At 45.2% G+C, this 25,129-nt stretch overlaps 6 protein-coding genes and 1 pseudogene across 8 annotated transcripts; all 7 read left to right on the top strand.

The window, feature by feature from the left end:
- The first annotated feature begins 6 nt into the window (after positions 1-6).
- LOC112872574 (ribonuclease P protein subunit p25-like protein) lies at positions 7-3,203 on the top strand. Its single transcript, XM_025935610.1, has 8 exons — positions 7-314; positions 1,043-1,123; positions 1,220-1,308; positions 1,383-1,457; positions 1,883-1,944; positions 2,032-2,079; positions 2,198-2,398; positions 2,784-3,203. The coding sequence occupies exons 1-8, from the start codon at positions 192-194 to the stop codon at positions 2,864-2,866; spliced, it is 762 nt and encodes a 253-aa protein (XP_025791395.1). The 5' UTR covers positions 7-191; the 3' UTR covers positions 2,867-3,203.
- Positions 3,204-4,556: 1,353 nt separating this feature from the next.
- On the top strand, positions 4,557-7,816 carry LOC112875453 (COP9 signalosome complex subunit 8). The gene is made up of 5 exons (XM_025939311.1): positions 4,557-4,732; positions 4,817-4,893; positions 4,999-5,180; positions 5,990-6,097; positions 7,354-7,816. Exons 1-5 carry the CDS (start codon positions 4,649-4,651, stop codon positions 7,491-7,493), a joined length of 591 nt encoding a protein of 196 aa, XP_025795096.1. The 5' UTR covers positions 4,557-4,648; the 3' UTR covers positions 7,494-7,816.
- A 433-nt stretch (positions 7,817-8,249) lies between these two features.
- On the top strand, positions 8,250-11,280 carry LOC112875452. The gene is made up of 4 exons (XM_025939309.1): positions 8,250-8,688; positions 9,795-10,189; positions 10,278-10,471; positions 10,667-11,280. The coding sequence occupies exons 1-4, from the start codon at positions 8,354-8,356 to the stop codon at positions 11,060-11,062; spliced, it is 1,320 nt and encodes a 439-aa protein (XP_025795094.1). The 5' UTR covers positions 8,250-8,353; the 3' UTR covers positions 11,063-11,280.
- Positions 11,281-14,056: 2,776 nt separating this feature from the next.
- On the top strand, positions 14,057-16,530 carry LOC112873502 (E3 ubiquitin-protein ligase RZFP34-like). 3 transcript variants are annotated; one of them, XM_025936461.1, is made up of 12 exons: positions 14,057-14,190; positions 14,285-14,372; positions 14,460-14,519; positions 14,775-14,807; positions 14,889-14,966; positions 15,085-15,128; positions 15,216-15,256; positions 15,366-15,448; positions 15,561-15,628; positions 15,758-15,827; positions 15,909-15,950; positions 16,057-16,530. In XM_025936461.1, the coding sequence occupies exons 1-12, from the start codon at positions 14,156-14,158 to the stop codon at positions 16,189-16,191; spliced, it is 777 nt and encodes a 258-aa protein (XP_025792246.1). In that variant the 5' UTR covers positions 14,057-14,155; the 3' UTR covers positions 16,192-16,530. The 3 variants fall into 3 exon arrangements, with proteins under 3 accessions (XP_025792246.1, XP_025792245.1, XP_025792244.1); XM_025936460.1 differs by having other exon boundaries at positions 15,561-15,652; XM_025936459.1 differs by having other exon boundaries at positions 15,085-15,256; positions 15,561-15,652.
- Positions 16,531-16,657: 127 nt separating this feature from the next.
- LOC112873503 lies at positions 16,658-17,527 on the top strand. Its single transcript, XM_025936462.1, has 2 exons — positions 16,658-16,765; positions 16,839-17,527. Exons 1-2 carry the CDS (start codon positions 16,731-16,733, stop codon positions 17,338-17,340), a joined length of 537 nt encoding a protein of 178 aa, XP_025792247.1. The 5' UTR covers positions 16,658-16,730; the 3' UTR covers positions 17,341-17,527.
- Positions 17,528-18,076: 549 nt separating this feature from the next.
- Positions 18,077-19,119, top strand: LOC112873422 (annotated as a pseudogene).
- Positions 19,120-19,731: 612 nt separating this feature from the next.
- On the top strand, positions 19,732-24,881 carry LOC112877957 (ras-related protein RABC2a-like). Its single transcript, XM_025942330.1, has 6 exons — positions 19,732-20,260; positions 21,399-21,467; positions 21,635-21,700; positions 22,545-22,666; positions 22,981-23,109; positions 24,365-24,881. The coding sequence occupies exons 1-6, from the start codon at positions 20,122-20,124 to the stop codon at positions 24,470-24,472; spliced, it is 633 nt and encodes a 210-aa protein (XP_025798115.1). The 5' UTR covers positions 19,732-20,121; the 3' UTR covers positions 24,473-24,881.
- The last annotated feature ends 248 nt before the right edge of the window (positions 24,882-25,129 follow it).

Genomic DNA, 25,129 nt, shown 5'->3' with positions numbered 1-25,129 from the left:
CCACCTCCTCCCAAGCCAAACCACCACGAGTTCAACGCCCGCGCCCGCGCCCGCGCCTCTCGCCCGCAACCGCAGCACCCAACGCACGCGGCCTTCGGCTTCGCAAGGGGGGTTCGAGGGGAGGTTTCGCGCTCGCGCTTGCTCGGCGAGGAGGACGACTAGCGTCGTCGTCGTCGTCGTCGTCGAAGGCGATGGATCGGTACCAGAGAGTGGAGAAGCCGCGGGAGGAGTCCCCCATCGGCGCCAACGAGATCCGCATCACGGCGCAGGGCCGGCCCCGCAACTACATCACCTACGCGCTCGCCTTGCTCCAGGTTCGACGGATACCCTCTGCTTGCTCGTTTGCTTCGCCGTTCCGTCCATCTGGGCTGAGAGGAAACAAGAAACTCGCGGTTTTGCCCCCCCAAACCAAGGATTTTTGGCTAGGGTTTAGTGCGGGTTCGGTAGGCTTGTTGTGAGCGAGCCGCGCGCCGCGAATCGGGAGGATGACCCTCCTGCTGTTAGGGCTTCGAATTTGAATTCTTTACTGTTCGTTCTAGGGCTCGATTGTGGTTATGCTAGAGGCCTACAGCCAGGGTTGGAGGGAAAACGAGTAGTAGCAACTACCCGAAGGCGGTTGTTGGCCGGGTACTATTAATTTTGTTATTTTATTAGATAGATTGTGTTAGGCAGGTGTGGTTCACTGCTTTGCCCTTGCATGGTGCATATGTGGGGTCTATGTATCCAGATGCATATTTTAGGTACCCACTGCCTAATTGAGCTACTAAATTGTGATGAGATTTTCTCATGTATTCATTACTATGTATGCCGAGATTGCCACTGTTCATTAATGAATCTTTTGTGTAGGATTCTTGCTTTAGTACTGTTCCTTGTAATTGTGTAAGGTTCAGAAACATCTTGCCCCTTGGCTTATGCTAGTAGGTTGATTTAAGTTTTAGGGCGGCGGTCTGGGGAATATCCTTGCATCTTGAAGCACCTACTACTGTTTGCTCTAAATCAAATTATTCACTGTTTTTGCTTTCTCGTTCCTCATCCATTGCAGGACAACGCGGTGGATGACATTGTCATCAAGGCTATGGGAAGGGCGATCAACAAGACAGTTGTCATCGTGGAGCTTCTTAAGGTGGAATTACAACTTCATAATACCACTTTATTTTGTTAATGATACCCTTTTGTAGCTATGCCAATTATTGACTTAAGTATGCTATCCCCTGAGCAGAGAAGGATTGTTGGTCTCCATCAGAATACCTCTATTGAATCCATTGACATAACTGATACTTGGGAGCCATTGGAAGAAGGCCTTGTCACGTAAGGGGCATATTTTCTTACATTTCTGCTTTTTGAAGAGATTTTTACCTGATCCCTTCATGTTTCCATGGCAGTCTGGAGACCACTCGCCATGTGTCCTTGATTACCATTAAATTGTCAAAGAAGGAGCTGGATACATCGTCTCCTGGGTATGTGCAGTCACAGCCTTTTCTTTTCCGTGTATGTTCAAAATTTCTTAGAGGACTATTGTCCCATTTTTCTTGCAATAAGGGCATACAGATTTAATACATTGAATATAAATTTCTTATCCTAGATACATTATCATGACAATTTTGTTTGGTCACAGTTTATAATGTTCCTGTATATAAGCATAGAAGATAGTACATGCAGTATATGTGCCAGTAACTAATATGATAGTGATATGGACAGAAGTTCCTTCATACATTAAAGATAGCCTTTGGAGAAATAAGTAGCACTGGTTTGCTAGATTTGTAATGTGTTGCCTGTTCTAGATTGGGTCACTAGCAGTTAGGATAGCCTTTCTCTGTTTCTAATTCTTTAATTCCTCCCTTCTTGAAACTCAAGATGTGAACATGACTTTGTATTCTTGCAGTTACCAGACACCGATACCAGCTGATCAGGTCAGGCCAGCAGCTGAGTTCGATCAGGATGCAGGTGTGCTGTTGTTAGCTAGGAAACTTGTACTACATCTTCCCTACTTTTGTTTATGTATAATGAACCTTTTGTATTTTAATTCTGCAGAGGCCATACCAAGTGGTCGTGGAAGAGGACGAGGTCGTAGGGGAAGAGGTATATATCTGCTTGGTTAAACTTGTTATTGTAATTTCAGTATGTTTCTGTAAGTTATACATGGTCTTGCTTTTGATATCTGATTGCTGACTTTGCATTTGGAATCATTGTGGTGCAGGGTTCAGCAATGGAGGAGTGGACTACAATGATGAGTTTGGAGAACCAGAGGAGGCTCCACGTGGAAATCGTGGCAGAGGGAGGGGTCGGGGAAGGCGTGGATCTTTTGGGCCTGGAAGGGGTTACGGTGGTGATGCTTACCCGATGGAAGAAGCTGGTGGATATGATGATGGATATAATGCACCACCTATGCAAGGATATGGTTAGTTCTGTTTAAATTTGACTTGGGAGTAGCATTCTAACCATTCTAATATTATTTTTCTGACTCTTCTTTCTGTCTCTTGATGGTTTGACATGGGATCGAGGATGATAGTATCTTAGAAAGTAAATACATCTGCTTTGGCTTAATTATAAATTCTATCTTGTAACATGATTTAATGGAACTGTTTGCATTACTAAATCCATCTATCAGGATGAATTTAACAATATCTTTTTTTGACATGAAACTATGGAATTAATCTGTTTGCTTAGTAACTATATCAGCATCCTATTTCTTTTTACTGTATGAGGAATTATTTTCAATTTATCTTCAGAGTTATCCGAGAATTTTCCCTGGAACCAGTACTGAATCATTGTTAACTGTGCAGAAGGTGGCAGGGGCCGGGGTCGGGGCCGCGGGCGTGGTCGTGGGCGCGGAGGGCAAGGCCGGGGACCTCCTCCACAAGAGTAGACTGGCTGGGGCATCAGCTCTGCAATTCCATGACCTTCAGCTTTTTATCGTCCGTTGTAACATTTTATCTGGTTAGGTTTATGCTCAAAGTTACATAGTGACTCCAGTGTGGGGATGAGGCTAGTTATGATTTTGTAGCTAGGTTATTCGTCCATTTGCCTTTTATCTCAGACATGGTGCTGTTCCAATTGTGCATTGTAGCATTCTTAAACGTGTTATCATGAAAGCTAAGTTAGAAGATTCTTTTACGTAGTTGCAAATCACAGAGTGAAAACGTCATTGTTAAAACCTTGTATGCCATCGTTTAGAAATGCACTGTGAATTCATGATTGTGAAATGCACTTGCCTCTTTTAAGAAGCGAGCGGGTGTTTTCCATGTGTTTTGTTCACTCCGGTTTCTCTGGATTTTGTGGTTTCTGAGTGCTGTTTGCTTTCTATCACTTCCAAATTTTGCAGCAAAATGCTATTTGCTCGGCTGGAATTATACCAATTATATGAACCAGTAAGTATAATTTTAGCCGAGCAAATCTGGGTTAACAATTACAGCCTATGTCACTCTAGCTTTGGTTATCCTTGCTGGAATCGGAAACCATCACGATATATGTATGTGATACGAAACAGCATAATTCATTTTTATATGATGTTCGATGTTTATTCTGTATCATGCCTTCTGGCTAAGATGGTTCCCGTTGGTTTGTTTCTTCTCAGTTTTATTGCTGTAGCTTGGCAACAAAGAACGGCTTCCTCTCTGTTTTTTTCCTTATAATTATTATACAGCTGACTTGGACCACCTAATTAAATTAATCAAGTTTTTAAATGAGAATTACCTTTAAAGTTGCTGCTAAGATTGATAACACATAACCGTTTGGTGTTTCACCTCGCCAAATTTAGCTTTATAAACTAGAAACAAATTAGGTATTTATATTTGTTTAAGATACCATAGATATAGCTGAGCATCAGCTGCCATCATTATTGAACTCTGCTGTTCTCGTATGATGCGGATTCGTCTTTGTGAACTCAGTTGAAGAACCGAATGTTCAAATTTACTGAGAATGAATTATGATTTGCGCGTTGTTTGGAGGAGAGAATGTTGTATGAACTTTTAAATTAATTTAGTATTTAAAATGTTAACGATATTAGTTTAATATTTTGAATAAATTATGAAATATTTGACAAAAAATTATATAGATTGGAATATACGAAATAAAAAGAATCAGATCTGGTGCTGGACGTTGATAACGTAACAATAATTGACCAGACCTGATAGCCGCTTATATAGTTACATCTCTCATGAATGTTACGTAAGGCTCAGACTGTCTCCAACGGGAGACTCTAAACTGTTCTCTACCCTATATACAGAGAAGATTCCGTTCTCTATATGCTCCAGCAGCGTTCTCTAAATCGTCCTCTAAAATAAAGAACGTTACAGGTTTTCTCTATATATAGAGATTCTCTCTCCTCTTCTCTATTTTTTCTTTACGTTTTAAACACTGGATTAAATAAAAATAAAATATGTTCATAGCATTGAGGTATGATAAATACGTACGTATAAAAAATTGGAATAAAATACGTTTCTAATATAAATGTATAGAGAATGAGATTTAGAGAACGTTGTTGGAGAGAAATAAGATATAGAGGAGAGAATCTTATAAAGAAGTCTGTAAATGACGGGTATAAAACATACAGAGAACGACGGTTGGAGATAGCGCTAGTGACACCCAAAAAACCCCTCCGGCCCTTCCTCCCCACCGTCGTCGGCGATCTCCACCTCCTTCGCCGCCGATGGATCTCTCCGCCGTCCAGGCCGCCCTCTCCGACAAGTCCTACTCCTCTCTAGCCCCTCTCTGCGACGAACTCCTCCTCCAGGTACCCTCCTGGCCTCATCGTCTCTCTTCCACCCCCGCGTTAGGTAAGCGCCCCGCCTCACGGGAATCCCCATGCATCTCGCAGGCCGCGTCCAGGGGAACCACCACCGACGAATGGCCCTACGCAGTCCACCTCCTCGCCCATCTGTACCTCAACGACTTGTATGCGATTCGCTGCCCTTTGCCCTCGTGTTTTACCCATCTTTTTCTGGATTTGGGCTAGGGTTTTGTTAATGAGGATGCTGTGGTACGGTTGGCCTTGAGCAGGAACAGCGCGAGGTTCTTCTGGAAGTCGCTGCCGCAGGAGGTGAAGGGCGCGCGTCCGGAGCTCGCCGCCATCTGGAGGATCGGCCAGTGCCTCTGGAACCGAGACTACGCTGGTGTCTACACGGCCGCACAGGGGTTTGAGTGGGGCCCTGACATTGCTGACTTCATCGCTGCCTTCCTAGGTATAGTCCTTGTTTTATCCAAAGAAGAATTCAAGTGGCCCAATGCTTTATTTGTATAACACGTACAGTTTTCTTATGCTTGTTGTGCAAACTAGTGCAGATTGAACCGTGATTAAACCACTTGCTTCTATAGAGATGTGGTAGTTTAGTGGCATAGGTGGGGACAGAATGTTGAACATGTAGTTGCCATGGATTAGTGGTGGGAAAATGCATCTATAAAATTGGGTTGCACAGAGAATCAGATATCCTCATTTAAATTGATGACCGAGAAGTTCGCAGGGGAGCTTCATGGCTCTATGATACTGATCACTGATTATTCTTTCAAACTTTATTGTTTCCCTAGGTGCCAATTGACCATAGCACCTTGTGCTTCAGTAGGATTTTTTTTATGCTAGCAAATTTGATATTTATATACTTGTGCTGTATGGTGAAAGCATAGTGCGAGAAGTGCTGGTGCAGAATGCACTTTTGACAGATAGTATGTAGTGAACCAATGGCTCATTGCTACATTACTTGAGAGGAGCTTAGGATTGTTATGTGTCTACATCTGCTGTTAAAAAATTGTAGCTATCAAATGGCAAGAGTGCTGAAATTTTGAGACTAAGGCAGAATTGACCAAATGCAAAATGAAATGCTGAACAAATTAATGATATTCTGACATATCTGTAAAGAAAATATGATTTTCCTGTTAACATGGTGGATGGTTTCTGTTTGCTTGCTTGCTTGTTTGGAAAATGATCAACGCTTGTTTTTATAATGCGAGTGTAACCATTGAAGTGAATATCTGATCTTTGTTTGTTATGATGTAGAAAGCTACAGACAGAGGATATTCCAGCTTTTGACTTCTGCGTATTCCACAATCACCGTTGCTGATGTGGCTCACTTCATGGGAATGAGTGAGGAGGATTCTACAAACTGTATGTTTCACATTCCACCAAGTTAGATTTTCCCTTTCGATTTCAATATGAGAGTTCTACTATATTCGATCACCATTTTTTTTGGTTTAAGCTGTAGCAGAGTTATTTTAATGTTGCAATTTGGAATATACTGAATTCTTTTCCACTACGACTCATGTCTCTGTCTTGGATTTAGATGGTTGCATTGAAGAAATGAGAGCACTATTCATGTTTTTTTTTCTTTAGTCATAAATATTTACCGAAGGGATGGCATTATTTTAGACCCTATAAATCTTGAGAAGTCATATCCTTCTTACATCACTAACTTATTTAATTTGATAGATAACATGATTCATTTTCCTCTACCTATTTGTCCGCTCTATAAGGCATAAGCATAAATCTTGAGTCTTCTGGGTGTTTTCAGATATGAAGAGCTTTTGATTGTTTTTGACATTGAGGCTTATTTGCACTAAAATTCATATGAATATAAGATGTTCTTGTGGGTAGTCTTGTTTGCCCTGAGCTGCTACGCTTCAGTTATCTCTACAGTAGTAGCTCTAAACTTACTTTCTCGTTGCAAGCTACTTCTCTATTAAGCTTGCTATGCTTAGTAGTTTGTCTTTTATTTATCTCAGGCTATCTTATATTATCCACATCCCTCCTAGTTTGGCTACATACAGTTGCCTACTATGAACTTTCTTTGACAAAATTAATAGTGGCCTGTATGATTCGTTAGCGATACGTGATACCAGTATCTACTTGCGTACCCCTGTTAGCATTAGCCCTCATCCACCAAAAACTACTGGTGCTGTTTTGTGCTTGTCCACCAAGAGAAAAAAGCTAGCGTGTTTGTGATAAACACTCAAGAGAGAGGCAGTTATTTCCAACAACCCGATACTTATTAATGACTTACTCTTGCTCAGTGTCTTCCATTGAGAACAGTCGTGGAACTGTTGGATGCCACCAACAGTTTTATTGTTGCCATTTCTCTGTATTTTTTTTGTAGTGCATCCATTTTCCCCTACATTTTTTTTGACAGTTATATGATAACTCAAGTTTGACAGGTATCTCTTGGCACCATTACTTTATTATTATCCCAGATTGTTAGTGCTGGGGAAACATTTTTGTATCCTTATAAATGTTTGAATGCGGCCTGAACTACAATGGCAGACAGGCCTTTTTAGTTGGTAGTTATGCAAGTTTTATTTACACTATTGCAGTTGATCTTTATCTGCTCCAGAATTAGATTATAACAACTTCCATCAACCCCATTGCAGATGCTGTGCAAAATGGTTGGAGTTTGGATGCAGGGACCAAGATGCTTACTGTCAAGAAACCAAAGGCTCAGACCAACCAGAAGCTTGATGCAAGCAAACTGCAGCGTTTGACAGAGTGTGTTTTCCACCTGGAGCACTGATGCCCACTGGCAATTGCATTGCATCCCGGGTGCTTTTCTACACCAAACCTTAAGGATCATGTTTATTATGTGATAGCTAGATGCCTGAACGACTCGGTCGGTTTTGGCTGGAAAGGGGAGATCTCTCAGTACTGAATTGTTGGCATCTGTAAGTGTTTTCTGATAGTACCCTCGCCGAACCGTCCCTGTTGCGTGTTCGTATGGTGGCCCAGCGCCCCTTCATGCCAGAGGTGCATTCCTATTTTGATATGACTGGAGTTGGAAATTGATAACGTTACATGGAAGAAAAATTAGCTACTTCGGTGGCAACTGTTTCTTTCTCATTCTTGTTTCATTGTCATTTCATTTGTTTAGACCCATTTCAGTGTGAAACAAGAAGTTATCAAGCAGTTTTTTTTATGTCCAAAGGTTTTATTTTTTATATTAAACCGTGGGCACAAACGTCTGCTAGCATTCAACTAACACAATCAAAGGCTGTTCTGTTATGCTCCAGAGCAATGACAACCACCAACAGGCCAGACCAACCTTGATCAGATTAAACATACGCAGAGTAGTAATAATATCAATGCATTTTTATAACAAATCAAACCATACTATTTTTAAAGAGTTAATTTAAATATATTCAAGAGATATTTGTAAATTTTTAAAAGAGCCGGATATTTGGAATTAGAGTGAGTATGACGCCTAGACTAGACTCTCTTAGCTAGGGCCCGAGCCCACCCAAGCCCAACGTAGCTTTCGGCGCTCAAGTCCTTCCCTCACATTCGAGCCGAGCACCCCTACTCCGGTGTCCGGGTCCGGCCAGTGACATAAGTCCATGACCAAGTGACCCATCGCAGACCTTCGCGGGGGATCCGGCCATGGCGAAGGCGAGGGTGCTGAGGCCGAAGCTGCCGCGGGCGTCCAGCCGCCGGCTCCTCGGCTTCGGCGGGCTGGGAATCGCGGCGGCAGCCTACGTGGGCGTGGACTACCTGCGGTATCTCTCGCCGGCGTGGCACGACCGGTTGCAGCCGGCGCTCTGGGCGGCGCTGGCCCTCGCCGCCGCCGCGCGCGCCCCTTTCTACCGCCACTGGTCCGCCGAGCTCCGCGCCGCGCTGCCCTTCTTGGGATCCATTGCTTTCATGCTCGCCGCCTTCCTCTGCGAGGCCATCTCCGTCCGCTTCGTCTCCGCCGTCATGGGGCTCCAGTGGCACAGGTCGGCGCTTCTTGTCTTATTGGGAAACCGAGGCTCAGCCGCTGTGGCATGGGTCGAGGCTTGCTAGATCTCAGAAAGCTTTTGAGTTGCAAATTTCTTGTTTAGCTTAGGCGGGTCTTGCTAAAACGTACGGGTTTGGAACTTCGGATTTGTCCGTGGAAGAATGATGTGATCTTGAGCTTTAAAGGTTGTACTAATGATGAGTATGGGAAATTGTTGAAGTTGCAAGGCTGAGATTTAGACTGCTCATGCTAAAAAAAGGAGAGAGTAGTGATTCGGGAATCCTGGAGAAATTTCTTTGTAGGTAGGGAGAATTAGGAAAGTATGTTGTCAGTTGTCTTCATGACAAGCGCTCATAATCTTGCATAGGACTAGCGAGATGGATATAAGGGCTGCAGCACAAAGTAGCGTTCATTGATATTTGGTTAAATGGAGCTTTGTTGATTGATTAAGTTCTGCAATATTGTTAAGTGTTTGATCATAGTTAACCTCGTGATGCTGTCAAGAGATCTTCTTTCAATTTAATAGATTGGAGCCTATAACTTCACCCATGCTCAATAGCTGTGTCTTTGTTGTTCTGATTGTGTTGTTACTGGCATTCTAAAGATTTAGGTTCAAGTAAAGCATCAATGATCTTTGGAATAAATGAGCATCTAGAAGTTTAGTTGTCAAGCAAGGTATAAGCATCACTTGAGCTTGAATCTTGTAGATTCCTTTAGGCATATTATTAACATAAACAGTCTATCTAACCCTAGTACGCTGTCAGTAATAGATGCATGCAAGAACTTCATATCAATTCTGATTTAACATGATTCTTTGATAAATCATTATTTGGTCATGGTTTACATCAAAATATAATTGCATTTGCGATACTATGTGAATCAAAACCCGACCTCTTTGTATACATATATTGTACTTCATTCAGAGGGCAGAGGTTAGCTTTTCATTGATAAGGAGATATCAGCAGTGCTGCCTTTCCAATTTCAACCTTCTCTTAGTACTATAATTGTCTGCAGCCACCTCATAGTCCTCATACATGCATAGATGAATTCCGCAAAATCTACACGATTGCTCATAAACTGAAGTCTGTTAATTGGATTCAACAGATCTGCTGCACCACTTCCAGACACTGGTCAATGGCTGCTTCTATCACTGAACGAAAAGCTCCCTCAAAGCATTGTCTATCTACTCAGGGCTCATGTTATTACTCTTCACCATTATTTGATGTTGTTTATTATGCTGGGTTTCTCAGTTCTTTTTGACTGCATCAAAGCTCCTGGACTTGGTATAGCCACAAGATATATGTTCACAATGGCAATTGGTCGTTTACTTCGGACCATAACATTCATTGCTACTATTCTTCCATCTGCAAGACCTTGGTGTGCCGAAGCTCGTTATCGAATACCTCCGCATCCTCATCCTTGGGCACAGAAATATTATGTTCCATATGCTTCTGATTCAAATGCTATTCGTAGAGTCATAACACACGATATGGCCTATGGTTAGTTCATTTCTCCTATTACCTAAATGTTAGTATATCAGCTTTTGTGCAGTGGTGGAGACTAAACTAAGCTTGTATATTTTTACAGCTGCTGTTCAAGCTTACCCAGATGAATACAGGCCTGACTGGGGACGGATGAGCTTCCTTGTAGACATTTTGAGACCAACTCCTGGAGAAGGCCCTTCATGGTACCATCTGTTGAAGAAAGCTAGTGGTGGTTGCAATGACCTAATGTACAGTGGACACATGCTTGTTGCTGTTCTTACTGCAATGGCTTGGACGGTGTGTGCTACAGTTTACTTTCTTGCCTTATCATAGCATATGTTTTATATCTCCTGTTGTGTCAGAAACAAACTACCTTTCAAGGGTCACCAATTCATTCTAGCGTGTCTATTACATTTCCTCACATTATCTGGATACTTCTAAATTCTAAGCCATGCCATCTTAACTCAATTTCCATCTATTTCATGCCCGTAGGAAGCATATGGGGGCTGGATCTCCGTCGCAATTTGGCTTCTAGTCCTGCACAGCGCACAGAGGGAGATACGAGAGCGGCACCATTACAGTGTGGACTGTGTTGTGGCCATCTATGTTGGCATCCTCTTGTGGAGGATGACGGGCTTCATCTGGTCCGCCCGAGACGCCAGCCGAACCAGACGGCTGGCCAAGCTTGACGAGGTCCAAAGCAGGCTGCTCCACGCCGCCAAAGACTCGGACATTGACGAGATCAGGGACCTGCTGAAGGAGGTCGAGCTGGCCGGACAGGAGAAGCAGGGCTTCTCCCAGAGGGCTATCCTGGCCTTCGCAGCAGGGACGATCATCTTCACCTTGTCCTGTGTTCTCCTCGCCTTCACAATGACCAGCGACGGTTGATTAGAGATTTTGTTGGAAGTCCATGAATCTGAAAGTTAGCTGATTTTTACTAGGTTGTACTGTTGTTTTTCTGTAGGTTGATACTGCACGGTGCCTTTATTGAGGGAAAACATGTTTAAAAAGAAATGTAACTTGATTTTAGTGGTGCCTTAATTCATATATTTTTGGCAGCCGCACGAAATGAAATATGGCCATTCTCGCTGCACTTTGGTGCCTGAGTGCCTGTGATCCCCAGCCAAAGTGAATTGTTTCCACTGATGTTCACGGCTTCATTACCTGCTAGAGCATTGTAGCAAAGCTTAAATTTTGTAATGAGACAGTTCCAATGTTTCAGTTTAGTGGATCATTGCAGCTGCAGAATCCGCCCCTGGCACAGTGTTACTCGATTGCATTTGGCATTTTTGGCTTTGCTACAGGTGAGAGCATGTTTCAGTGCAGGTTCAAACGCACGACAACAGAAAGCCTCATGCTATCCTCTGACATTGCAGCAATCAGCAGATGCAGAGCAACACCAGCCATCAGCGCATCAGCACGAAATTCACTCACTATACCCGCAAAAAGAAGTTGTTCACTCACTATACTCTTGCCTGCTGTGTGCGTTCCACCATTGGCCATCGCCGACCATGGCGCCGCACGCGACCCCACGTCCACCCTCCTGCTCCTCTTCTCCTTCTTCCTCGCAGCGACAGGCGACGCCGCGGACTCCGACGCCGACGGCTCCGGCACGTCGGCGAGACCGGCCTCTTCGCGGTCCTCGGCTGCGGCGGCCCCTCTAACAACTCCGCGCCGCCGTCGTCCAAGGACGCGAGCACCGACCTTCTCACCGCGATCCCCTCCGTGGCCGCGCCCCGAGTGCTCCGGCGCCCTGTCCCGCGGCGGCGCCTCCGTCTGGGGCGTGTGCTTCGGCGAGGATACGGCACTGGCTAGGCGTTAAATCTTGACAGGGGGTCGCCAGGATGGATGCCGATGGGGCAAGCGGAGGTCGCCCGCGACGAGCCCGCTGCTCCGGTTGCGCCCCGGGATATTTACAGAATACCCCCTGGTTTGAATCGCGATTAATAATCGCGATCCAAATCAGGGGTCTTTTTATAAATTCAGGATTAGATAATTACAAAATGCCCCCTTGTTGATCGCGATTACTGACGCGATCCAAACTAGGGTTCTATTTGTAAATATTTGTAATATATATTTACGGATAGCCCCTTATCAGGATCCGAAGAGCCCCTGATTCGTACGGCTTCGGCTTCTGCTCCGGCGCGCTGGGAATCGGGGCGGCAGCGTTCGTGGGTGTGGACTACCTGTGGTATCTCTCGCCGGCGTGGGACGACCGGCTGCAGCCGGCTCTCTATGCGGAGGGCATCTCCGTGCGCTTCGTCTCCGCCGTCATAGGGCTCCAGTGGTTCCCCAGTGGCACAGGTCGGTGCTTCTTGTCCTCTTGGGGAACAGAGAGAGGCTCAGCCGGTGTGGCATGGAGCGCTTGGGCAAAATCTTGCATAGGACTAGCGAGATGGTGAGCTGACTTTACTGTGTTTTACTGTTTTTTTCTGTAGGTTGAGATTGCACGGTGCCTTTATTGAGGGAAACGGTGCCTATATAGTGGTGCCTTGATTCATATATGTTCTTCAGCTGCACGAAACTAAAGCTGTCCATCCTCGATACACTTTGTTTCCTGAGTGCCTGTAATCCCCAGCCAAAGTGGATTTTATTTCCACTGATGTTCAGGGCCTTCATTGCCTGTAAGAGCATTGTAGAAAACCTAACATTTTATAATGAGACAGTTTCAAAATTTCAATTTAGTGGATCACCTCTGCATTCTAGTACGATCTATACATACTTCCCCTGCCTATTCATCACATGATATGGCGCCGTCAGGCTGATGGTTACCCACAAGCCACCCTGCAACCCGCGCTAATTGTTTAGGGCGGAGCGGCACCAACTCGAATTTGAATGCCTCGCGAGTCTTCTTTTGATGGGCCGGTGAGTCAAACAATGCGAGTTGGATGTGGTACGATCTGTCAAGCAGCGTCATCTCAGTTAACACGAGAAGAAGGGAAACGTGAGGCGGGCAACGCATTCCTTTCACGCTGTCTCGAGTCCAATCCGCGACCTAGAACCGGGTTAACAAGTGGCACTAGCCTCTCCGTCCATGAGTTGGTCGATCAGATAGCATGTCAGGCTCTCGGTCTCGGGCACTGATCACGGTGGATTTGGTGGTTGGTTCGCGGGTCAAAGTTAAAGCTTTACTAGGCCGCTCGTGTGAAGGGCCAACAGCAGCTGGATCGGAGCTGCCTTGACTGAGAGAAGCGTACGTGCAAGCGCTTCCGTAGGGACGTCGCTTCCGCTGGCTGAAAGCAAGAGTTGCTTCTGCGGTCCGTCATGGAAAGAGCGCGGACAAAGAAGCCAACAGATTGACAGAATAATGCTACGTTACCACTGCTGTTTCGAGGATGCCTGCAGGTGTAATTCTGGCCAAGGAAACTGATCTGAAGAAGGTTAGAGCGTACACTAGGCTGTGTCAATGGTGCTGAATGCTGATGGAGAGGTTACTTGTTCCGGCTTGCACGACCGTTGGTCCAATTGATCATCACAGAACACTACTGCCTTCCACTGTAGACAGCAAACAACTCGCGGAAGTAATTCAGCACAGCATCAATCCCGCGAGGTGTACTCTCGCAGGCCGCAGCCGCGCACCAACCACCCAACCAACCGTCGTCCCCGGGCTCGGCGACGGCGAGCTCAGATCGAGACCGAAGCCAAGCCTGGGAAGGACGAGCAGCGCGCGGGTACCCGTCTCCCTCGTACCCGCGCGGCCACTTCCCTTGTTTATATTTTACTCCGTCACATAAAGGCGAAGCGCCACCGAATACGACGCCACCGCTGTTTCTTTGAGAGGCGCCGAGCCAAAACCTTGCACGCGCGCGGGCGCCGGCCTGGGCCTTGCCTAGTTGCCTATATATAATACCCACGGCCCCGCGCCGCCCACCGTGCCGTGCGGAGTGGCAGTACGTCGGCGTCCACTCACGGCGGGTAGGCGGCACCGCTAGTTCGTGCTCGGCTCCGGCAAGCGTTCGCTTTCTTCGTGGAGGTGCAGCCATGGCCGCGGACGCCGCCGGCCCAGAGCGATACGGGTAACCACTAGTACCATTTTCCCTCATGGCTTTAGTTCTCTCTTCTCTCTGCGATCATTTTCTTGTTGGAGTCACGCCTACCCCGGACGACCAGGTGCGTGCACTACAGGAGGAAATGCAAGATACGGGCGCCGTGCTGCGGCGAGGTATTTGATTGCAGGCACTGCCACAACGAAGCCAAGGCCAGGACTTGCTACTACTGTATTTGCTGAATTCTGCATGTTTCGACCTGGTTCATGCGGAATTCAAACCTGATTTTCGCTTTGCAGGATTCACTGGAGGTCAGTATCCACGGCCGCCACGTGGTTCCTCGTGACGAGATCAAGCTGGTCAGTGACAGGTGTTATTGGCTGGTCTACAGGACACCGCAGAAGAACCTATATTCACATTCATAAAACAAAAACCTATATGTCATGCCGTAGCAATTAGCATAGACCGATCTGCTATAGATACAGTATGTTCTTCAGATACAGAAAGCAGTCACTGTTTCCTTCGTGTCCATTTAAATCGTCTGAATCATTATGAACCTCCTCTGGCATATAGTGATACTACTCCTATTCTTCTACTTTTTGGTGACATCACAGGTTATCTGCTCTCTCTGCAACAAAGAACAGGATGTAAGTTACAGGGGTACTGTTTTTCAGGTGCTGCTGGTGTTAGCTGTGCATCACATGAAAATCATTTTTCTTTGTTGACAGGTACAACAAGACTGTTCAAATTGTGGGGCATGTCTTGGTAAATACTTCTGCGCAAAATGCAACTTGTTTGATGATGATGTAAGCTCAGAATTTGAATTCTCAAGTTGATGAAACCAGGAACTATTTTCAACATATCAGTTCAGAAGTATTTCTTTCTTGTTTTCTCCTATTTGTGTCGTGTTCCCTGGTATTTCAGGTATCAAAGAACCAGTTTCACTGTGATGGATGTGGCATATGTAGGCAAGTAGTGCATACCTGCCAGAAACTTTCTGAAATATTCACCTTTTATTTTCTCCTATCAGTCCTAAGCTATCATTATTTTTACAGGACTGGTGGTGTGGAGAATTTCTATCACTGTGATAAATGTGGTACTATTGTTTTTTCTTTTTTTTGCGAGGAACTAAGTAGTATTTTGCTAATTCCTATTTCAATGTCTCTGTTAAAGTTTGTACTATTTGTGGGGCTGATCTGTGGCAGGATGCTGCTATACCTATCTGCTGAAGGATTCTCATCGTTGCGTGGACAGAGCAATGCATCAAAACTGCCCTGTATGCTTTGAGGTGAATATTTGCCATTCAAAATTGTCACAAAAATAGGGTTTTTTCCAAAGTGAACATCTTTACTACTCTATAGAAACTGTGTTGATAAATCATCCCCTAACCAACTTCACAGTATCTATTCGAGTCGACGAAAGCTGTCAGCGTGCTCCATTGTGGACACACGATTCATCTGCAATGCCTGTACGAGATGAGAGCGCATCAGCAGTAAACCTCCACTGTCCACTCCACTTCTGACAGGCACTTAGCCGATGCATTTCCAGACCGTGGCCACTCCAAGCTAATACGATGCCAACCTGCTCATTTCTTCAGGTTCTCGTGCCCAGTTTGCCTGAGGTCTTCTTGTGACATGTCTGACATGTGGCAGAAGCTTGATCAAGAGGTACAGCTTCCTCCTCTCCCCCATCACGCAGCTTATCCTGTAGTGTAATATAGCACCATCCAAGAGTGACCCCTCGTTCAGGTTGCAGCCTCCCCGATGCCGGCAATCTGTCAGAAGAAGATGGTAAAGTCGCTTCCTTTTTTCAGAGTTGGCTCTATGCATGTCTCCTTGTTCTTCTGTCAAATTAACCAGCTGTTGTAATGTTTTGTTTCGCCCTTTTCCTTTTCAGATATGGATCCTCTGCAACGACTGTGGAATGACATCGAACGTGCAGTTCCACATCTTGGCGCACAAGTGCCCGGGATGCAGCTCTTACAACACCCGGCAGACGAGGGGCGATCAAGCTGCATGCTCCAGAGCCTGAGAACGAGAGAGAAGCCGGAAGCAAATAAACCATGCTGCACAGAGGCTCGTGTGATCAATAAGCTGTAGGCCTGTAGCTTATAGGGAGGCAGATGATTCTCTGCAGAACTTAGTGCAAAAAATGCAGATAGTGTTCATTGGCTCTCCTCGCCGAAGAACAAGAAGTTGTTCGCGTTGCCCTGTACATGACCCGATTAATGCCTGCAGTTGTATATACTCCGCTACTGTGAGGAAGAAGTCCTAAGACCGCCATCTGTAATAAGAAAACAGGGGCTAATCCACAAGATAACTGCAAGCAGTCCTAAGATTGTGGGCAGAAATATGTGTGAATTTTTATTTCTGTCTGCTTATTTCTCACGAAAACATGTCTGAAATGAGAATTCTAATATCGGTTGAATACATCTATATAGGTGAACTGAGGACCATCTGACTAATGGAGTAATAACAAAACGTTATGTACACATACTTTCAGGTGCAAAGTGTGTCTTATTGGGAGTGACACGGCCTGGTAGAAATAATTGGACAGGCAAAACCAAAGCAATGATCCTAAAGAACCAGTTCTCAACATCTTACAGGTAAGAAAATGGAGTGAAGAAATCCCATTTTATTTTTATTGCCTTAATCTGTAAACTTAATAATGCTGGACAGAGGTTGCTTTGCTACAGATCAGTGCACGACAACGCGGCTTACTGTGACATTGCAGCAGTCAGCAGATGCAGAGCAACACCAGTCATCAGCGCATCATCACGAAATTCACTTGCTATACTCTTGCTTACTGTGCGTTCCATTCAGGTCCGGAAAGCGCAGCCACCATTGGCCATCGCCGGCCATGGCGCCGCTCGCGTCCCCACGTCCACCCTCCTCCTGCTCCTATTCTCCTTCTTCCTCGCAGCGCCAGGCGTCGCCGCGGACTCCGACGTCGACGGCTGGTACGTCGGTGAGACCGGGTCTCTTCACGGTCCTCGGCTGCGGCAGCCCCTCTGAAGACTCCGCGCGGCCTTCGTCCAAGAATGCGAGCGCCGACCTCAGCGAGCTTCTCGCCGCGATCCCCGCCGTGGCCGCGCCCCGAGGGCTCCGGCGCGCTGTCCCCGGCGGCGCCTCCGTCCGCGGCGTCTGCGTCAGCGAGGAGACGGATGCGGATAGGAGGTAAATCTTGGCAGGGGATCGCCGGGATGGATGGCAACGGGGCAAGCGGAGGTCGCCGGCGACGAGCCCACGGCTCTGGCGGCACCCCTGAAACATTTACAAAATACCCCCTAGTTTGGATCGTGATTAATATTCGCGATCCAAATGAGGGGTCTTTGTGTAAATACTGGATTGTATAATTAATACTGCCCCCGGTCTGGATCGCGATTAATATTCGCGATACAAATCAGGGGTATTTTTGTAAATAATGGATTGTATAGGTCCATTTGAAATTTTTTGTAATGTATATTTACTGATAGCCCCCTAGTCACGATCCAAATATGTGCGAAGAGCCCCTGATTCGTACGGCTTCGGCTTCGGCTCCGGCGCGCTGGGAATCGCGGCGGCAGCGTACGTGGGCGTGGAGTCGCCGGCTACCTGCGGTATCTCTCGCTGGCGTGGCACGACTGGTGCTCGCCGCCGCCGTTCGCGCCCCGTTCTACCGCCACTGGTCCGCCAAGCTCCGCGCCGCGCTGCCCTCCCTGGGATCCATCGCCTTCATGCTCGCCGGCTTCCTCTGCGAGGCCATCTCTGTGCGCTTCGGCATAGAAAATGTTGTAATTTAATTCATTCGCTCTTGTGAAACATAATTCACTCCTCATCACTTGGACAACAGTACTACCCCTAATTAATCTCTTACAATGAAGCAGACTTGAACTGGGCATTTCTCCCCAATCGGTGGCTACCTTGCCGGACAGGATATGGTGCTCATCTTGGATGTTGCTCGCTTCAAATACCCTCCCAATTGGGTCCCCGTGCAACTTCTTTTGGGATGCCATGAATATGACTGATGACTCAACTGGACTTCTTAGGGGGCCTCCACTCTTGCCTACCTTCCTCCCTCACTCACTCTTGATCATTTTCTCCCGGGACATGCTAATATTAAGATAGGTGTACTTTTCTGCAGAACAACAAAATTAAATATAGTGTTTGTGCATAATACATGCAAATACAGTATACCTTAATGTCATACTGTTTATATGCAATTTCCTGGGCATTTGGTAAATTTCAGTGTTGCTTCACTTTTCCTCAGTATGATTCGTTTTGTCAGTAGTCTGTCTTTACTTTTAATCAAACCATTTTAAGGTGTTGGCATCTTTAGATTTGATAGGTTCATGCTTATGTCAAGAAAGACTGCAACCCCTTCTTCGTTGTACACAGTGGTAAAATACCAATGCTTGTTCAGTTGAATTTATATGCTGCATTCGATGTAGTTCTCTTTCCTCAGTAGTTTCAGTTTTCTGCAGAGTTGCATGCAGGGGTGGGAACTGGAAAAGTATAGCAAAGTATTGTGTTGGAGATTTGCCAAATCTTTTGAAGGGAGAGAATCTGATAATGTTCAAACACTTTTGTCCCGTTTAATTGAGTCTCTTCCAGCTGATGCTGAAGCTTTGATCACATGGGTTGTTGAAGTTAGGAGAAAGGAGGAAGGGGGGGCAAACTTAAGCAAAGAGGAGAAAGAAAGGCTTTTCTTGAAGGTGGCATTTCCTGATTCCCATTTCATTCTCTGATGCTGGGTCAGTCTTTTGCTCCCTTATGTAACACACCTTTTGTTCACTTGCAGGAAAATGTTCTACAAAAAAGTTCGTTATACCATACAATATGCCACAGTCCATGCCCAACAATATGCTAATGACCTTGTTGTCATTGCTCATCGTCGAGCGAAGAAGATCCCCTTACTAGGATTGCAGCTGCTGTTTGCTGTGAGGGAGCTATAACTATTTTATTTCGAGGCCTGCATTGAAAACCGCTCTGGCATGCTTCAGTGCTCGAGGATTTTCGAACAGAAAAGAAGAACACTGCTGCAAGAAAATTACGTTTGCGCTAAGCTGTTTGGGCTACCTAAGGTGAATTAGGCCATGTGACAACTGGGCCCTTCTTGCATTGGGCTAGTGACATCTAAGCCGCTTTCCGCTTTCAGCCCAGAAGTGATTACGTCTGGGCTTGCAAATTTGGGGGTTTCGCCTGAAGAAGGGCAAGAGAATTAGCTCGGATCAAACTTTCAAGTGTGCCAGCTTATGGGACCCGGGCCCACAGATCTCCCCGATTGATCGGTCTTGGTCCTGCCGCGAAGGACACTCGAGTTCAGGCCTGCTCGGCCGTTTGTCCACGTCCCCGTGACCGTGACTAGGCGGGGCCAGTGCTCGAGTGAGACAACGCGACTCTCCACTCCCACAGGCCACAGCCGCCGACCGCCGTCGCGCCCCCCGTTTCGGCGTGGCGCGTCCGGGCATCGCTGCGCGGCACGAGCGCAGAACGCTCGCGTCGCGTCCTCGGGTGTCGGGACACACCCCGAGCGGATTCCGAACGTATCCGTTTCGCCAGCTCGGGCAGCCGCCGCCCGCGCCCCCGCAGCCACGCGAGGACAAGCGCCGAAGCGCGGGCGAGACTGCGCGGCGCGGCGCGGCGCTCCTCCTCCGCTCCGTCTCCCCCACCCCCACGCGCGCCATGTGGCCCTTGACCCCCGCCGCTGCCCGCCACGCACGCAGACGCAGCCCGCCCGCCTACGCCTAGGCCCGGCCGTCAACCGTAACCGAAAGGAGTCCACCTGACGCCGCCCCCGTTTCGCTTCGCCTTCCGCCACCGATCGATCTCTTCCCCTCCCTCCCCTCCTCGCTTTATTCCTTCCGGCGTTCGGCCGCCTCCCCGCACCAACCCACCCGCCCCCGCCATTCCCGGGTGTTCGCTTCGCTTCGCCAGCGATTCGATCCAAGCGTCGGTTAGGAGACGAGGCGAGGTTGGCGGCATGGCCTCGTCGCCGGCGAGCAGCTACGACTGCTCCTTCAAGGTCCTGCTTATCGGGGACTCGGCCGTCGGCAAGAGCAGCCTCCTCGTCAGCTTCGTCTCCGCGGCCCACATCGACGAGGACATCACGCCCACCATAGGTACGCGCGCGCCGGCACCTGCGTTCCCTGCCCCGACGGATCTCGCCGTTGCGTGGCTGCTTCCTTGCTTGTCCCGATGGGGGCACACGACATCAATATGTTTTGTACTCGAGCGGGAACAGGAGGTTTTTGTTGGGGCGTTTGTTGTTAAGTAGAAATATCGTAGCGTGCTTACGACCTACGTTCGTTGTGAAATGCTGTTGCAATTTTATTTGGGGGCTGGGGCAGAGGGATCACCACACACTGAAGCGTCCGTTTGTCATTTGTGGAAGTAGCTTTTCTGTGTTATTATGCACAGCAGAAAACAAAGCCAATATACTGCTTACTGGTTGCATCTGCATCTGTGATCCCAGTGATCTAATTAGAGGAGAAGTCCTGCTATAGGAATTTGAACTTTGGAAGTATCGTCCGGGTGGAACCAGCAACCAAGCACACGAATCTTCTCCCTTTTTTGGAGGCTAGTAATGAGGAAATCAGTGGAAATTATAGAACAGAAGTTTAATAATGACGTGTAGCTGTAGCAACCAAAGACACAGGAGCAACAAACTTTCTCTATACTTGCTTTTAGTCCTCAAATTACTAGTTGACAAGAAAAAAAATGAAACCGATTGCTTCTAAGCACTTCTGACTTTTCACAATGGACTATTTCCTGTAGTTCCCAAAAGCATGAATTCTGGACAGGGTTAAAATGCATGCTTGATGGTTTTTTTTATTTTTGTGGATAAAAAAAAATCCAAATGCCTCTGAAGTTAATAATATGGGCAAACCTTCTATATCTCCACTCAGAATACAGTAGATTTTATACAGTTTATCGCTTCAATAGTTGACAATGCAAAAGAGGTCCATAATTCGTGTTTCTAACTGTCTAACATCGACTTGTTTATCTTGTCAATACAAGTTGTGGTTACTTCTTAAACATCCAGTAAATAGTCAAGAACTCGACGCAGTAAACGCTCTTTAAAATGTATAGCTTAAATTACCTTTTCATAAAAGCCCCTTCATATGACAGTCCAGTCAAAGCAGCCCTTGATCTCTTTGTTCTCCAAGAGGAACACATACATTCTGACATTATTGTTATATAAGTTGTACCTTATCAACCAAATACCTACTTTTCTGAATCTTATTTTTCTTTTGGCAGGGGTGGATTTTAAAATCAAATTTCTCACCGTGGGTGGCAAGAAACTGAAACTGACAATATGGGACACTGGTATGTTTCTTTTTCCTGTTTCTGATAGTGGTCCTAGCATGTTTGTTATTTGCTGCCTGGTGCAGCAAGGGTAACTGTTTATTCCTTTTCAGTGCCTTTCGACATAATGATTGTCAATTATATCCTATTCAAGTGCTCTAAATATATTTTGTTTCACTGTTTTGCAGCTGGCCAGGAGAGGTTTAGGACAATTACCAGTTCTTACTACAGGGGTGCTCATGGGATCATTCTAGGTAACTTGATCTGTTTCAAGATACTTTACATGACAGTTCATCACTGATTAAAAAGCTTCAACCATTTATCATTTCTGACTTGAGAGTGTGGAGTACTTTTACGCGCATTTTCCAGCTAAGGTTGTTATCTGTTTAGCTTATTTACATGCTCAAGTTGTGCCATAAAATGCTAGGTAATGTTTACCTTTTGAACTTTGTGCATACTCCAATCTGGTGCAATTATTATGGTTAAATATATACTATGTCACTGATGAGACTATCAAATTTCAAGGTAGTCCCTCAATGATGTTGCTATCTAGGATCTTTCAGTGCCAAATCTCAGTGATTTTGTACCACAAGTTTATTGGTTTTGAACATCTCAAGTTACTTGAGCCTTGCTTAGTTGTTGTCTTGAACTTCAAGGTTAGCCAGCATATGGGTGCATCCTTTCCGCTACCATGATAAGTGATAGTCTCCCTGGTTAGCTATAACTTAGCTTGCAAACGGGACCATAAAGAAACTTGTAAACAGCCCATTCCTAATGTTGATTCAAGTGATATTTTTTTTATAGGAGTACTGTAAACTTTACCATGTCATCACCAGACTATTAAATTTGTCTCAAAGTTGGGTGATACCTCATTTCATTGTCAACTAAGCATTTGGTGGCTGTATTTAGGGAATTGAATGTAGTTTAACTTTCGAGATTAGTGCTGAAATGTAATGTTATTATGATTTCTAGCAACGGAATTTCAAGGAATCATTAGTGTGTGTGATCCTTATAATCATCATTCTTTTATTCTGCAAAACCAAAATATTGCAGGATCACTTGAAAGAATATTAACTTAATGTTGTCTTGTTCTGATAGTTTATGACGTCACGAAGAGGGAGAGTTTCACAAATTTGGCTGATGTGTGGACCAAGGAAATAGAGTTGCACTCAACAAATAAAGAGTGTGTCAAAATTCTTGTTGGAAATAAAGTGGACAAGGTATACTTTTTCCTTTTCTTAAAAAATCAAATTCTTATTTCATGTAAACAGTGTTCTGTTTCAGTAAGAGAAAGTTTTTCATTGTTGTACTGATTGCATGTTTGATAACTTTATGACCATGAACCCATGATCCGCTGCAAAAACTAGTATCGCTTGAGCACAGTGGGTAATAATTGTTATAATAACAGATGTTGGTAGTATGGGTTAAGAAAACTATCTTGTCAGTATACATCCATTGAAGCAACAATAGATTGTTTAAAAGAATCAGTGTACAAGATGAAATGACAGAGTTTTTGATGGTTTCTACCTTGTAGGATGAGGACAGAGTGGTGACGAGAGAAGAAGGTCTTGCCTTTGCACAAGAATATGGGTGTCTGTTTCTCGAGAGTAGTGCCAAAACAAGAGAAAATGTGGAGAAATGTTTTGAAGAGCTTGCACTAAAGGTATATCTGCACAAACCAGAAAAATACTTAATACAAAAATCTTACCTATTTGCCCTTTGATTCCATTCAAGATTCACCTTCTAAGAACTCCAGAAAATTAGGATTGTAAAATTATGATCTATGGATCAACTATGTGCAGTAGCACTAGTGAAATAAAACCTAACTATTTCATAAAAAAGGTAAAGCCTTACTAGTTTCGAATGTAACTAGATTGTGGCCATATGCTTCTGAAACAGACTTTTGGCATTCAGCATTCCTGTATCAAATACAACATATTACCTGTTATCCAACCATCTAGTCAGGTTCTGGAAAATATAGAAACACTCCTTTGTGATTTAACTGCATATGTTTCTGTTATTAGATATTAGTCCTGAAGTGGTTGGATTTCTAAACTGTTGTTTGTGACATTTGTGGGATATGCTAATTGCAGTAGTAATTACTGTCTTTATTTATTGGTTGTGTCATAATGTTTCATGTAGGAGTAGGAAGTCTTAGTTTCTCACTTATTGAGTTCCGATCGGCCAATTAATTGTGCATAACTTATGTCTGGTAATGGGCAGCACTGTTGCACCAAAAAGGAACATACTTAAGGGAACCTCTCAGATGATTTGACTAGATGGGCTATAATTATTCCTTGTGGGTGCAAGTGCCAGTGTGCAAACTTTGCACATGGTTGCGTGCGCTTTGCTTGTGTCTTCAGTTACAAAGAGTACCATTTTTATTAAAGAAATGTGGGTTATGCCGCATAAACACATGGGTGCATGAGGTGCACAATATCTTTGAAGCATGGAGATGCACTGCTTTCTGCCCACTGTATTGTTTGAAAGAGCCCACAGATTCTTGTTTGGAAAAACCCTTGCGCCTTAATCCTGAACAATGTGTCATTTGTGTGCTAGATTTATGACTTATGACTTTATGCAGCACAATTCTTCTATGCCGTACTCCCAGGAAAAGCTCCAATGTCTGAAGAGTTCCTTTATGTGATTATATATACAGTGTGCTAGGGAACTCATTTAGCTCCGTCAGGATATGTCGTCTTTTCATTAGAAACAATCTATTAAATTTTAAGCAAGATGCAAGTTATATGCAGTCTTATCAGCACCTTGAATGTCAGATTAGCATTTTCTTAAACCGTTTTTTGTAGTACATCATTTACTTGTTGGTGGAAATTGTCTCTGTTACCTCTTCATTGTTGTGATGCAACAGTGCGGCCCACTTTTCGCAAATGTAAATTCCTTGTGCTGATCTGTTGCAGATTCTTGAGGTTCCAAGCCTCCTGGAGGAAGGTTCTTCAGTTGTTAAGAGGAACACTCTGAAACAGAAGCAGGAGAATGCAAACCAAAGTGGAGGATGCTGTCAGTAGATCCACCAGCTACGCAAGCTGCTCATGGTATCTTAGGTTTTAGCTGCCCTTGAATTGGGATGTAGATGAGTTGTATCTAAATGCTCAATGGCGCAACCGATGTGAGTAAAGGGGGAATTAACCACTTGAGATTTTGACGTGAATTGGTCTGTACAAAAGGAAAGACTTTTTTTCGGTTCCTGACGTGGCAATTTGGTTTGCTGCTTGTAATGAGATCCATTCAGCTGATCACTTCCTTAATTGTATGTGTGGAAGTGTATGCTGGTACATAATTCAGGGCTTGTCGTTAGCTATGGAAAAGCTCTGCAATCATGTGAAGTACTAAGCTGACTGGTACGTATTCTGAATGTACAGTTGGTTCTTGTTTCAGTTGGGTTGAGTTTAACATGCCTTGTTTGTTCTACCTGTACCATTGTCTCTGATGATGAAAACTGAAGCATTGGTTTGACACAGTGGTATGATGAGATTCCTATTGAGAGGATTGTATTTGTAGTTTGAATGGTATTCTACTGCACTACACTGTAGCATGACAGAGCTTTGTCTTGGCCTCCCCCTTGAGGACCCTTTAACAGGATCTCTCGGCTACCTACCTGTTGGAGGGTAGATATCTTTGACTCGAAGCTACAGCAGCTTTGTGTCCTTGCTGTTTTGCAGTCG

Source organism: Panicum hallii, chromosome 9 (genome assembly GCF_002211085.1).
Source record: "Panicum hallii strain FIL2 chromosome 9, PHallii_v3.1, whole genome shotgun sequence".
Classification (NCBI taxonomy): Eukaryota; Viridiplantae; Streptophyta; class Magnoliopsida; order Poales; family Poaceae; genus Panicum; species Panicum hallii.
The sequence above is the reverse complement of the archived record's forward strand: the minus strand, read 5'-3'. Positions and strand labels throughout refer to the sequence as shown.